The 15,733-nt window shown below is 38.6% G+C and overlaps 1 protein-coding gene across 1 annotated transcript in view; it reads left to right on the top strand.

The window, feature by feature from the left end:
• The window catches only part of DOCK4 (dedicator of cytokinesis 4), a 475,175-nt gene that overhangs the window by 260,600 nt on the left and 198,842 nt on the right, over nucleotides 1-15,733 (top strand). Inside the window, exon 12 of the mRNA XM_061197939.1 lies at nucleotides 2,582-2,670. Coding sequence (XP_061053922.1) covers nucleotides 2,582-2,670 — 89 coding nt within the window. The remainder of the gene's footprint in view (nucleotides 1-2,581; nucleotides 2,671-15,733) is intronic.

Genomic DNA, 15,733 nt, shown 5'->3' with positions numbered 1-15,733 from the left:
GTCACTCTATCCTCATGACAAACCCATGAAGCAGTTGCTGTTGGCTCCGTTTCCACATAAGGAAAGAGAGAGGCTAAATAACACCCAAAGTCACCTGGCTAATCAGAACGGGAACCAGATGTGAAGTCAGGACTGTCTGACTCAGAACCTGAGCTCTCATGTTACGAGGTTGTATGTTTCCTGGTGTTATTTCACACCACTGTCTAGTGATGTGACAATGATGCTGTTAGGTGGCATTGCTTTTCAAGAAAACTAAAATTCCTTACAAGCACAGTCTCAGTGTTTCTTAGAGTGATCTTTCCAGGTGTGGGTAGCAAGTGTTAGATTTATCTCGCTACTGGGAAAACTGAGGGACCCGAAGTTCCATGCATCCCCTTAGATTATGCAGCCAGCAAAGGAAGACACATAAATTCCAGTTCTGTGGTAGACACTCACTCCCATAAAAATAAATTGTACTGCTCTTTGTGGTTGTTATTGTCTGTTTTTTCATAAGTATCAAATAAGGTTTGGGGTTGTTCTTGCTGCAAGAGAGATCCCTTAAAAATTCCAGTTCAGCAAATTACAAATCTGTTCCCGGAAGGATGCTAGGCAGTCAAAACAGTCATTGTAGATTAAGAAGAAACTATGAATATAGTGAAACATTTTAGGGAAGTGCCTGTTAGAAACAAATTGGAAGAAATTTCTATTTGTTAAGGTGACCGAATCCCTAGCCCATCTAGGACTCAAAACAGAGAACAATAACAAATACCTCATCGGAGCCCGGAAGATATTTCAGTCACATACTTTAGGAGCTTTTATTTTATTAGGAGTTTTGTAGGTTAAAAGCATGACTTCTGAAGTCATGACTTACCTATCTAATAAGAAGCAAACCGGGGGCTTCCCTGGTGGCGCAGTGGTTGAGAATCTGCCTGCCAATGCAGGGGACACGGGTTCAAGCCCTGGTCTGGGAAGATCCCACATGCCGCGGAGCAACTGGGCCCGTGAGCCACAATTACTGAGCCTGCGCGTCTGGAGCCTGTGCTCCGCAACAAGAGAGGCCGCGACAGTGAGAGGCCCGCACACCGCGATGAAGAGTGGCCCCCGCTCGCCACAACTAGAGAAAGCCCTCGCACAGAAACGAAGACCCAACACAGCCAAAAAATAAAAATAAAAATAAATTAATTAATTAATTAATCAAAAAAAAAGAAGCAAACCATCTTTCTCCCTTCCCAACTGAGTTGAACTAAGAAAACTGGGGACAGAATGTACTAAATGGCAATTTTGTATCTTACAGCTGGACAGGTGGAATGGTTTCATTCCATCTTAATTTTCCGGCCTTCTAAGAGTCAGTGGTCTGTTTGGCATCCTACTGTTAACTGGCTCAAAAACAGCCCCCATCCTGTTCATCCTGGAAAAGCCTATAGTGATGAAATAAATATGTAAACAAATTTTGAATTATTGGCTATAGACAAGATTGTGAGGAAAAGGACTCTATACTCTGGAACATTTTGATTGATAGTGTATAGAATCTTTGGTATTCAGGACTCTTGGGAGGGAGCCTTTGTGGCTAAGAGATAGTAGTGAATTCACAAACACGTCCAGATAAGGGAGGCTTTCCCTAGCCTAACTGGGGGAGGCCCAGCAGTAAGGAGATAGCAGACCCAGATATTTACGAACCATCAGGAGTTACCAGTCAGAGGGAGATCCATCCAGTCATTCATGCAGCTGGTATTTTTTAAGCACCCACAGTGTTCAAAGTACTCAGGGGAACACAAATATCTACCAGTCCTAGATTCAATCCTCAAGAACCTTCAGTGTCTCCTAGGTGAACGTACCATGTATACAAAGATAGCATGAGTCAGTGACTGACAAGAGCTGAAAGACCAAGGTATAGATGGTTGTCAGAGTGGGAAGATGGAGAGATGCCTTTTGACCTAGAAGTGGAAAATCTGGAAGGGTTACCTTAATTACCCTTTGGTCAATCCTGCCAGCCTTTTGCCAGTGCCAGTTGTGTTAACCTCAGTTGCATTTTGCTTGATTAGTTGCATTTTGATGCTAGCAAACTTGGTCATGGTATAATAGGTGGAGACTCGCTAATGAGAATTAACATTTTTTGAGCATTTACTATACGCCAGGCATTATCCTAAGCCCAAGCTTGTTTAGTGTTCTAGTGTTTTACCCCCATTTCACAGATGAACAAATCAAGGCACAGAGAGAGTAAATAACTCCCCAAAGAACATAAGAACATTAACTCAGTTAATAGTGAGGATTCGAATCCAGTGAGTCAGACTCTTAGTCTGTACTTCCTTCCAGTGTATGCGTTGTTCTCTGAGACTGGGGGGATGGGGAGCTCTCATAACCTGCATTCTTCATCCCAGCCACTTGTGGCATGAAGTAGTTGGTCATGCATTACCGGAAATGGTCATTCCTGCTCATCTTGAGGCAACTATGCCAAAACTGACAGTCACTTGCAGTGGGTTGTTGAGATCTCCAAGGAGGTTTAAGGAAGTACATTATAGTGGGTATAACAAAAAGGGCAGGTGTGCTAGTAAGGTCATCTCATACATCATCAAAACTTAACAGAATGGTCATGTTTTCATAGGTGTAATACAGAGAGTGAGTGGTACCAAATCCACGAGAACATCATCAAGAAGTTGAATGCACGTTATAATTTGACTGGCTCCAACGCAGGTGAGTAAATAGGTCTGGCTGAGTCCCTACACTTTTCATTTCAGGTGCTTTCTTTTATTTGTCTCTGAAGAAGGAAACAATCAGCCCTTTGTTTTTTTCTCTACTCCCTAAAAATGCTCAGTCAGCATTCTGGTATGTCTCCTTTTTCTACGATAGGCTTGTAGCTGTAACTCTAAAAAATATATTCTGTTCTGGTTTGAATCAAGGTAGAGTATCTGCATTTGTTCTATAGTACCAAGTCTTGGGACCTCCAAGTTGTTACTGATTGCTAAAAACCAAAGGACAAATATGCCTGGTTTCATGACTGCTGTGTGGAATGGGTTTGATAAGCAGGAATTTTTGTCAGTAGAGTCCAGGGAAAACATGCTTCACTGCCTATAGCTGCAGTTTTATGTATAGAAAAACGTATGCATGCCTGTCCAGCAGGAACTGAAATGTAATATAGCATTATAAGTTATATGTGATACATTATGTGTCACGTAGTCTTATACTAGTAACATACTATAGATTGTATTATATAGCATATCTAGATTATATAGTATATAGAGTGATGTCTTAAAGTTTGATCAGTAGACAAAAACTTGGTGAATATTGTTTGCTCCCTATCCCACCTTCAAACCCATGTTGAAGCAAAATAAACTATGCAGTTGTGTGCTTTAATTACATAAAGAAACCTCAAATCAAATTAGCTGGTATTTGAACTGAATGCATTGCTTTTTGTGGCTGATTTTTAAAGTCCCCTGAATATAGATATTTGTGTGATAGTCCCACTTGCCTGGCAATTAGAAGAACCTGAATTTAAATTTAGACCACCTTTTTTTCAGACCTGTGCACATCTTGCCAGGCCAAAACAACCCACAAAGAAAAAGTAACTGCAGACAGAAACTTTGTGGTTCGGTCCCATGAGAGCCATAAGTATCCACAGCTCACACGTGGCAGCGCTTCAGGCCGCAGTGAATGGTGAGGTCAGTTTTTTCTTCCCTCTCCCAAGAGCTGGGGAGGTAACTTGGCTTTTCTTTGATTCACACAAAGTCCTACATCTACCACTAAATAAACAAAAGACTTGCACTTACTGTTGAAGGCAGAGGAGTCTCTGAAGGACCAGGAGATTTTAGTAGTGACTATAACATGAAATAATACGAATACTTCAGAAACTGCTATGTACACTTGTCTTCACTTTTTCTGTGAAGGAATTAGAGTAGTGCTTACTGTGTAGGGACCAAATGATTTATTTTAAATGTACCTTCAATAAGATGGTAGGGCTGCTGCTTTTTAAAAACTTACCTTGCCAAATTCATTGGCAAACTTCTAGCCAAATCCATTAGTTTTGTCCAGACCTTTTGGAGTTTCTTGATACCGTGAACTATATCATGAACTGTATTCTGTACCTGTGCTGTACACTTTGATAGGCACCAGCCACCTGTGGCTATTGAGCATTAGACAGGCGAGTACAGCACTGGGATTGAGGCGTGCAGTAATCGTAAAATACATACTCGATTTTGAAGACTTGATACATATAAAATGAATATAAAACATCCCCTTAATAATTTTTATGTTGGTTATATGTTCAGAGATAACATTGTGGATATATTGGTTTAAATAAAATATATTACTGGAGTTAATTTTGTTTCTTTCTACTTTTTAATGTGGCTACTAGAAAATGTTTAATTTCATAGGTGGCTCATATCATAGTTCTGTTAGGCAGTGCTGCTCTAGACTTGATTTAAAGAATTTTCTTTTTGAGTTCTTTTGATGCCTCACACACATTCATTATGCCTTGCTCCTTTCCTTCTGCCCACTAACTTTGGGTGGAGAAGTCTATAACCATTGTATATCTTTTTCTTTCTCCCCAAGAGTCCCATTACTCTTAATTTGCTTGCATTTGCCTCCTATGTGAATAAATAAACATAAAACTAACCCTGACCTTCTGACTTTTCCCATATATTCCCTTCCCTCCTTACCATCATTGATTCAGTCTTGACTAAGCAGGGTGTGTTGGCCTGCTCCAATATACTTCTTTCCAAACTCCTTGTCAACTCCCAAGCCTTTCCTCTTTCCAATATGCCTTAAAATCCTTCTGTTATTGGGTCATTTGAATATATCATTGTCCAGACTGAGGTGATACCCAGTTGCCTCTTGAATCATGGTGAAGTACTCAATGATGGGCTTTGATTTATACGTCCATATAGATTCCTTTAACATAACTGACCCTGTATCTTATGAGATCAGGATACCAGTTAAGCCAAAGCATAAATTTCTCTCTACTTACAGATGGGAGTCATGTCTTAGAGAGTATAGCCCCAAGAGCTTTGCCTCTGGAAGTGGGATGTCCTAAGTTTGAATCGAGTTTTACTGGGATAATAGTAGTGTCTTCCTCTAAGGGTTATTGGAAGGATTAAAAGAGAAAACATATGCAAAGCATGTAGCACAGCACTTGATACATAATAAGTGTCTATTCAATGTTAACTATTATTATTTTTTACCCACTTTGGAGTAATCATCTAGAATATTCTACCCCTTCCTCTTTAGTCAAGTCACCTTGTTTCATTTTCTCAGAATGGATCCTGATTTGATCTTCTAAATGGAGACTTTGAGAATAATGCAGCTGGATTATTGATAGGTTGAATCATTGAACTGACCCTTCCTACTCTTTGTTTCTAACATCTCATCTGTGCTCAGTTGACTGCTAACGTCTCTTCCCAGGTCTTCCTTCTGATTACATAGATCAACTCCAGGAAGGAAGGGCAGCACATTCTATTTCCTTGGGAAGTTCTCCGAGTGCTTAGACATGCTCCACATGTTCCATGTGCTTTGTCACTTTTATTGACCAACTGACCACTTATTCTTCCTGGAATCCTGTGTGAGGCTACCAGAAAGTGAGATCCAAGCCCATGTTATTCCCTGGGTGTTACCTGTTGGGTTTGCAGCCATTGTACTGAAATGAAAAACTATTTGTTGCATCTTTGGAAAGAATAAAAGAAACCGTTAGACTGTAGAGCCCTGTCTACCAGGTTTCCTCTCCCTTTGGCAGAATCAGTCCTCCATTTTGCTGCCTACCATTTGATGCTTAGATTTCTCCGCAGCCGAATGTATACCCTTTATACTTGGCTTTTACAGCAAAGCCCCGTCTGCTCTCCTGTCCTTAAGACCCACCCCTCTCCATCCTCCTCCTTTCAAGCCTGAGTTCCAGCCAGCTGCATGCAGCCAGCATCTACCTGCCTTCTATTCCTTTGGTCTCCTTCTGGTCCCTTCTAGCTCTCTCAAGGCAAGGCAAGACAAGCCCTAAGCTTCATCACTCCAAAATACTGCTCCAGAGAGAGAAAGCTTGAAAGAAACTTTTAAAAATTAATAAATTAGCCCTTTACTCTTTCCATTTAAGTTTCCACTCTTCAGTCTTGGTGGGTCATTCTTCTGTTGTCACCTGTCTTGAGGGAAGGCAGTTATAAAAACAACAGATAGGGTTTTAGGAGCTGCTCGGCTTTATTATTGAAAGGGAGGCATCTGATGGCTTACTTAAGGGGGAAGCAAGGGTATGCAAAATTGAAGTTGGAAATTGGGGTGCCTGATGTTTAAACTATCACAGTGGTAAGATACGTTGACTTTTTCTCCTTGGACCATGGAGTAGTCGATTAAATGGAAGCAGTGCAGTCAAAGAGAATTTTCAAGAGAATTGAGTTCACTCAACAAAGTATTGTTTTTTCCCTGCTTTCCTCCTGCTGTTCCTTGGTCATTGTACTAAAAAAAGAAAAACATAACAACTTTGAAATTAGTTTTAGAATCAAATTCTACCACCTAATTTCCAGGCCTTTTATGCTTCATTGATGTCCTCCTATCTCTTGGAGTTGTAATCTTGTCTTTTTAATAGATAAAAGGATTTGTCTAGATAACTGGGTTTTTTCCCTCTAAACTAAGACTTATGTAGCAAAGGTACATTAACCACTATCTTTATTGAGTTTAGAAACTGGGAGAAAATTTCAAGTGATTCATTTAATTTTTAAAGATAAAAATATAATTGAGTTAACATATCTGTATGGTTAGATTTAGTTACGTTTGGTAATTCGAAATTTCCAAAGTTGTACTCTGTGGGAATTTTAAAATCCAAAAATCATATTGTGAGAGTTTGAAATTCTAAAAATAGTCATTAAAATGAGCCTGGTTTAGGTTTGTCCAGCAAATTGTTATTGTAAACATCACCTCTGATAGATGTTCGCAGTCGAATTCTAGGAATGTGAAATAAGACTGAGCCAGTATGATTTACTGAGACATATTCAGTTCTGCGACTTGAAATAAATTGTGTAAAAATCCTTGGCTCCTGTTCAGTATGTACTAAGAGAAAATTCAGAATCTTTTCATATTATCTGTGTGTTTATGAAATCCTATTTCCTGTAGTTTACATATGTAACTTACAACTAGCAGAAATCATATTTGCTAATCAGGTCAATTTCTACAGTCTACTTTTTGCCTTAGCATCATGAGTGTTGTGGTTTCATTCCTGCCGAGACTGTACGTTTTAACCCCCACAGAAGGTTAAAAGGAGTTAACCTAGATAAGGAGCCCACACATACAAGGAGGGCAGTTTAACTCTGTGGAGGAAGCGAAGAGTGTTCTTTATTTAGCTGAGGTGAAAGGAAGCTTTTGAGAGAGTTAGATTGCATTTGGGGGATTGAGCATCCTGTCTTCACATAGTCAGGTGGTCGTTTAATTCAACAGTATTGAACTCGTGTAATTCTTAAAGATTGTGTCAATGCTCCTGATTTTTTTTTTTTAGTAAATTTATTTATTCATTTATTTATTTTTGGCTGCGTTGGGTCTTTGTTGCTGAGCGCAGACTTTCTCTAGTTGCGGTGAGTGCGGGCTACTCTTGGTTGCGGTGCGCGGGATTCTCATTGCGGTGGCTTCTCTTGTTGTGGAGCACAGGCTCTAGGCTCACGGCCTTCAGTAATTGTGGCATGTGGGCTCAGTAGTTGTGGCTCGCGGGCTCTAGAGCGCCGGCTCAGTAGTTGCACACGGGCTTAGTTGCTCCGCGGCATGTGGGATCTTCCCAGACCGGGGCTCGAACCCGTGTCCCCTGCACTGGCAAGTGGATTCTTAACCACTGCGCGACCAGGGAAGTCCAATGCTCCTGATTTTTGAACACCGCCTTTAGAAACTTTGCTTTCTAATATTGTTTAAAGAAAACTGGTACTTATTGGCACCACCTATTGGCTAGACATATAGTGTGTGGTCTTTTTGCTCACTTTTGGAATTTCATAATTATTAAACCATGCTCTCTTTTTTATTCTTTTAGAGTTTTTAATTTTCAATTAATTTTACTTTCAGAAAAGTTGCAAGAATAGTACAAAGAATTCCTAATTTCTCAAAGGTTAACATTTTACTCTAGTTGCTTATCCTTCTCTCTCTTTCTCTTTCTGTGCACATACACACACACACACATGCTTTATATGTATATGTATATATGTGTGTATAATTATATATGTGTGTATATTATATAAACTCTTTATATAGTAATTTAATATTACTGAATTGGTATAATTCTTAAGGGTTACATTAATGCCCCTGATGTTTATATATATATGTATATACATACACATACAGACACATATACATATATATATACTTGTACATACATATATATCACACTTATATACATTTTTTCCCCACCTGAACTGTTTGAGAACAAATTGCAGGAATTATTCCTCTCTACCCCTGCTTACTCCATGGCATGGCAACATAACCACAGTACAGTGATCGAAATCAGGAAGGTAACATTCATATAATACTCTTATCTAATCTGTAGATCTCATTCAGATTTTGGCAATTTTCTCAATGTCCTTTATAACAAAAGAAACTCAAGCTGTGTTGCATGCAGTTGTGACACCTTTTTATTTTCCTTTAAACCATTCTCTTTTAATGACAGTGAACAAAAAAGATATAGTTCAAAATATGATATTAAAATATGCTTTAAGATATCTGTAAAGCTGCATGCAGTACTTTAAAAAAAAAAAACACGCAAATTCAACCCCAAATTATAAGCTAATGGAAGTAGTGATTAGTGCCTAATTTTATTCTCTAAATTACTTATATTTTGCTAATTTAGATATAATCACTAGCAATACTGTTTGGAAGATTTGCTGCGTAGAAAAAATTTGCAGTTTATAGCAAGTATTTCAGTAAATTAAAAGAATCAGTGGTTTACTATATGCTTCATGTCTTGAAAAAATTGCAAGTAAGTAATAATAGCTACAGTAGAAAGCAAACAAACAAACAACCTTTTTAACCTTGACATAATCCTCAGTGTATGCCACTGAAATGTTGATATCCCAAATCCGAAATAAAGATGGAAACTTTAAGGTGAAAATTCTCCTTTGTTAAAAAAGAAATGGTAATTCTCTCTGAATGGTCTCATCCAGCTTTCACTATATGCCGGTGGTCCCTCTTCATCTCTCACTTCTGGTCAATAAGTTTCTTTTCTGGTTGAGACTCGATGCAAGTAAACAACTTTAGATGTCTCTTATGTTCCTTAGTTTGACATTCCATGACTTACTATGTATTACTTCAGTCATATTTTCTCAATAACTGTTAGCCATAGGCTAACCACTTCTTTAAAGAAAACATAAAAGCCTTCCCAAAACTTTGAAATAGCAGATCTGTGGACCAGCAGTTAAAATCACAAGATCATTTGCTCATACTTACCGTACCTTTTACATGTTAGAAAGTAGGCATCCCAGTAGATAGGGTTACCTGTTCAAAGATCTCGAGGACATGATCTTCGGAAGGTTAAGCCTGTAGTTAGACCCTTTGATTAATCCTCCATGTTGTCAAAATTGCATCCTTTAAGAGTTAAGTGTGTCAACGAAAAAATTGTCAATCTAAAAAAGAAATGGAGAGGACCTTCAAGATGGCAGAGGAGTAAGACATGGAGATCACCTTCCTCCACACAAATACATCAAAAATACATCTACATGTGGAACAGCTCCTACAGAACACCTACTGAATGCTGGCAGAAGACCTCAGACTTCCCAAAAGGCAAGAAACTCCCCACATACCTGGCTGTGTGGCGGACAGGGTCTTGGTGCTCCAGCCGGGTGTCAGGCCGGGGCCTCTGAGGTGGGAGAGCCAAGTTCAGGACATCGGACACCAGAGACCTCCCGGCCCCACGTAATATCAATCAGTGAGAGCTCTCCCAGAGATCTCAGTCTCAACGCTAAGACCCAGCTCCACTCAACAACCAGCAAGCTCCAGTGCTGGACACCCCAGGCCGAACAACTAGCAAGACAGGAACACAACCCCACCCATTAGCAGAAAGGCTGCCTAAAAATCATAATAAGTTCACAGACACCCCAAAACACACCACTGGACGTGGTCCTGCCCACCAGAAAGACAAGATCCAGCCTCATCCACCAGAACACAGGCACCAGTCCCCTCCACTAGGAAGCCTACACAACCCACTGAGCGCACCTTACCCACTGAGGGCAGACACCAAAAAACAACAGGAACTACGAACCTGCAGCCTGCAAAAAGGAGACCCCAAACACAGTAAGTTAAGCAAAATGAGAAGACAGAGAAATACGCAGCAGATGAAGGAGCAAGGTAAAAACCCACCAGACCAAACAAATGAAGAGGAAATAGGCAGTCTACCTGAAAAACAATTCAGAGTAATGATAGTAAAGATGATCCAGAATCTCAGAAATAGAATGGAGACAATACAAGAAACATTTAACAAGGACCTAGAAGAACTAAAGAGCAAGCAAACAGTGATGAACAACACAATAAATGTAATTAAAAATTCTCTAGAAGGAATCAATAGCAGAATAACTGAGGCAGAAGAACAGATAAGTGACCTGGAAGATAAAATAGTGGAAATAACTACCGCAGAGCAGAATACAGAAAAAAGAATGAAAAGAATTGAGGACAATCTCAGAGAACTCTGGGACAACATTAAACGCACCAACATTCAAATGATAGGGGTCCCAGAAGAAGAAGAGAAAAAGGAAGGGACTGAGAAAATATTTGAAGAGATTATAGTTGAAAACTCCCCTAATATGGGAAAGGAAATAGTCAATCAAGTCCAGGAAGTGCAGAGAGTCCCATACAGGATAAATCCAAGGAGAAACACTCCAAGACACATATTAATCAAACTATCAAAAATTAAATACAAAGAAAAAATATTAAAAGCAGCAAGGGAAAAGCAACAAATAACATACAAGGGAATCCCCATAAGGTTAACAGCTGATCTTTCAGCAGGATTTCTGCAAGCCAGAAGGGAGTGGCAGGACATATTTAAAGTGATGGAAGAGAAAAACCTACAACCAAGATTATTCTACCCAGCAAGAATCTCATTCAGATTCGACGGAGAAATTAAAACCTTTACAGACAGGCAAAAGCTAAGAGAATTCAGCACCACCAAACCAGCTTTACAACAAATGCTAAAGGAACTTCTCTATGCAGGAAACACAAGAGGAGGAAAAGACCTACAATAACAAACCCAAAACAATTAAGAAAATGGTAATAGGACATACATATCGATAATTACCTTAAATGTAAATGGATTAAATGCTCCAACCAAAAGACATAGACTGGCTGAATGGATACAAAAACAAGACCTGTACATATGCTGTCTACAAGAGACCCACTTCAGACCTAGGGACACATATAGACTGAAAGTGAGGAGATGGAAAAAGATATTCCATGCTAATTGAAATCAAAAGGAAGATGGAGTAGCAATTCTCATATCAGATAAAATAGACTTTAAAATAAAGACTATTACAAGAGACAAAGAAGGACACTACATAATGATCAAGGGATGAATCCAAGAAGATATTACAATTGTAAATATTTATATACCCAACATAGGAGCACCTCAATACATAAGGCAAATGCTAACAGCCATAAAAGGGGAAATGGACAGTAACACAATCATAGTAGAGGACTTTAAGCCCCCACTTTAACCAATGGACAGATTAACCAAAATGAAAATAAATAAGGAGACAAAAGCTTTAAATGATACCTTAAACAAGATGGACTTAATTGATATTTATAGGACATTCCATCCAAAAACCACAGAATACACTTTATTCTCAAGTGCTCATGGAACATTCTCCAGGATAGATCATATATTGGGCCACAAATCAAGCCTTGGTAAATTCAAGAAAATTGAAATTGTATCAAGTATCTTTTCCAACCACAATGCTGTGAAACTATATATCAATTACAGGAAAAGATCTGTAAAAAATACAAACACATGGAGGCTAAACAATACGCTCCTACATAACCAAGAGATCACTGAAGAAATCAAAGAGGAAATCAAAAAATACCTAGAAACAAGTGACAATGAAAACACAATGGCCCAAAACCTATGGCATGCAGCAAAAGCAGTTCAAAGAGGGAAGTTTATAGCAATACAGTCCTACCTCAAGAAACAAGAAAAATCTCAAATAAACAACCTAAACTTACACCTGAAGCAATTAGAGAAGGAAGAACAAAAAAACCCTCAAAGTTAGCAGAAGGAAAGAAATCATAAGGATCAGATCAGAAATAAATGAAACCGAAATGAAGGAAATGGCAGGAAAGATCAATGAAACTAAAAGCTGATTCCTTGAGAAGATAAAATTGATAAATCATTAGCCAGACTCATCAGGAAAAAAAGGGAGAAGACTCAAATCAACAGAATTAGAAATGAAAAAGGAGAAGTAACAAATGAAACTGCAGAAATACAAAGGATCATGAGAGATTACTACAAGCAACTATATGCCAATAAAATGGACAACCTGGAAGAAATGGACAAATTCTTACAAAAGCACAGCCTTCCGAGACTGAACCAGGAAGAAACAGAAAATATAAACAGACCACTCACAAGCACTGAAATTGAGACTGTGATTAAACATATTCCAACAAACAAAAGCCCAGGACCAGATGGCTTCACAGACGAATTCTGTCAAACATTCAGAGAAGAGCTAACACCTATCCTTCTCAAACTCTTCCAAAATATAGCAGAGGGAGGAACACTCCCAAACTCATTCTCCGAGGCCACCATCACCCTGATACCAAAACCAGACAAAGATGCCACAAAAAAAGAATACTACAGACCAATATCACCGTTGAACATAGATTCAAAAATCCTCAACAAAACACTAGCAAACAGAATCCAGCAGCACATTTAAAGGATCATACACCATGATCAAGTGGGGTTTATCCCAGGAATGCAAGGATTCTTCAACATATGCAAATCAATCACTGTGATACACCATATTAACAAATTGAAGGAAAAAAACCATATGATTGTCTCAATAGATGCAGAAAAAGCTTTCGGCAAAATTCACCCATTTATGATAAAAGCCCTCCAGAAAGTAGGCATAGAGGGAACTTACCTCAACATAATAAAGGCCATATATGACAAACCCACAGCCAACATCGTTCTCAATGGTGAAAAACTGAAACCATTTCCACTAAGATCAGGAACAGGACAAGGTTGCCCACTCTCACCACTGTTATTCAACATAGTTTTGGAAGTTTTAACCGCAGCAATCAGAGAAGAACAAGAAATAAAAGAAATCCAAATCAGAAAAGAAGAAGTAAAACTGTTACTGTTTGCAGATGACATGATACTGTACATAGAGAATCCTAAAGATGCTACCAGAAAACTACTAGAGCTAATCAGTGAATTTGGTAAAGTAGCAGGATACAAAATTAATGCACAGAAGTGTCTTGCACTCCTATACACTAATGATGAAAAATCTGAAATAGAAATTAAGGAAATGCTCCCATTTACCATTGCAACAAAAAGAATAAAATTCCTAGGAATAAACCTACCTAAGGAGACAAAAGACATCTAAGCAGAAAACTATAAGACACTGATGAAAGAAATTAAAGATGATACAAACGGAGAGATATACCATGTTCTTGGATTGGAAGAATCAACACTGTGAAAATAACTATACTACCAAAAGCAATCTACAGATTCAATGCAATCCCTATCAAACTGCCAATGGCATTTTTCACAGAACTAGAACAAAAAATTTCACAGTTTGTGTGGAAAAAAAAGACCCCGAATAGCCAAAGCAATCTTGAGAAAGAAAAACAGAGCTGGAGGAATCAGGCTCCCTGACTTCAGACTATACTACAAAGCTACAGTAATCAAGACAATATGGTACTTGCAGAAAACAGGAATATCGATCAGTGGAACAGGATAGAAAGCCCAGAGATAAACCCACGCACCTGTGGTCAACTAATCTATGACAAAGGAGGCAAGGATATACAATGGAGAAAAGACAGTCTCTTCAATAAGTGGTGCTGGGAAAACTGGACAGCTACGTGTAAAAGAATGAAATTAGAACACTGCCTAACACCATACACAAAAATAAGATTAAAGACTTAAATGTAATGCCAGACTCTATAAAACTCTTAGAGGAAAACATAGGCAGAACACTGTTTGACATAAATCACAGCAAGCTCCTTTTTGACCCACCTCCTAGAGTAATGGAAATAAAAACAAAAATAAACAAATGGGACCTAATGAAACTTAAAAGCTTTTGCATGGCGAAGGAAACCATAAACAAGATGAAAAGACAACCCTCAGAATGGGAGGAAATATTTTCAAATAAAGCAACTGACAAAGGATTAATCTCCAAAATATACTAGCAGCTCATGCAGCTCAATATCAAAAAAACAAACAGCCCAATCCAAAAATGGGCAGAAGACCTAAATAGACATTTCTCCAAAGAAGATATACAGATTGCCAACAAACACATGAAAGGATGCTCAATATCACTAATCATTATCGAAATGCAAGTCAAAACTACAATGAGGAATCACCTCACACTGGTCAGAATGGCCATCATCAAAAAATCTACAAACAGTAAGTATTGGAGAGGATGTGGAGAAAAGGGAACCTTCTTGCACTGTTGGTGGGAATGTAAATTGATACAGCCACTATGGAGAACAGTATGGAGGTTCCTTAAAAAACTAAAAATAGAACTACCATATGACCCAGCACTCCCACTACTGGGCATATACCCTGAGAAAACCATAATTCAAAAAGAGTCATGTACCACAATGTTCACTGCAGCACTTAAGTGTCCATCGACCAATGAATGGATAAAGAAGATGTGGCACATATATACAATGGAATATTACTCAGCCATAAAAAGAAACGAAATTGAATTATTTGTAGTGAGGTGGATGGACCTAGAGTCTGTCATACAGAGTGAAGTAAGTCAGAAAGAGAAAAATACTGTATGCTAACACATATATATAGAATCTAAAAAAAAAAAAAACAGTGGTTCTGAAGAACGTAGGGGCAGGACAGGAATAAAGACGCAGATGTAGAGAATGGACTTGAGGACAGGGGGAGGGGGAAGGGGAAGCTGGGACGAAGTCAGAGAGTGGCATTGACATATATACACTACCAAATGTAAAACAGATAGCTAATGGGAAGTAGCCACATAGCACAGGGAGGTCATCTCGGTGCTTTGTGACCACCTAGAGGGGTGGGATAGGGAGGGTGGGAGGGAGACGCAAAAGGGAGGGGATATGTATACGTATAGCTGATTCACTTTATTATACAGCCGCAACTAACACAACAATGTAAAGCAATTATACTCCAATAAAGATGTTAAAAAATACTAATCATAAAAAATAAAAATAAAAAAGAAATGGAAAATTTTATTTGAGCGAACCTGAGGGTTATAACCCAGGAGACAGTCTCTCAGAGAGTTCTGAGTACTGTTCTGAAGAGGTAAAGGGGGAGGCCAGTATGTAAGTGATATATTACATATTTATCTATCTATCTATCTATATATACACACGTATATATATCAATATATATATGCACTATACATATTGCATATACCCCTTGACAAATGGGTATATGCAATTAAGCATCTTGGTAGAAGGTTACTGCTGCTCTTGAGGTAATGATATCTTAGTCAATGGTACTTTTCTAAGTATGGGAGGATGCAAGAAATTGAGTTCATAAAATTTTCTCCTGAAAATATCTAACTCTGTGAGGGCCAGTTCTGCTAGTTTTCCCAGAGCACAGAGTACCTCATCTTTATCTTCACCCTGT

Source organism: Eubalaena glacialis, chromosome 8, assembly GCF_028564815.1.
Source record: "Eubalaena glacialis isolate mEubGla1 chromosome 8, mEubGla1.1.hap2.+ XY, whole genome shotgun sequence".
Taxonomy (NCBI): Eukaryota; Metazoa; Chordata; class Mammalia; order Artiodactyla; family Balaenidae; genus Eubalaena; species Eubalaena glacialis.
This window is presented reverse-complemented; position numbering and strand designations above follow the sequence as displayed.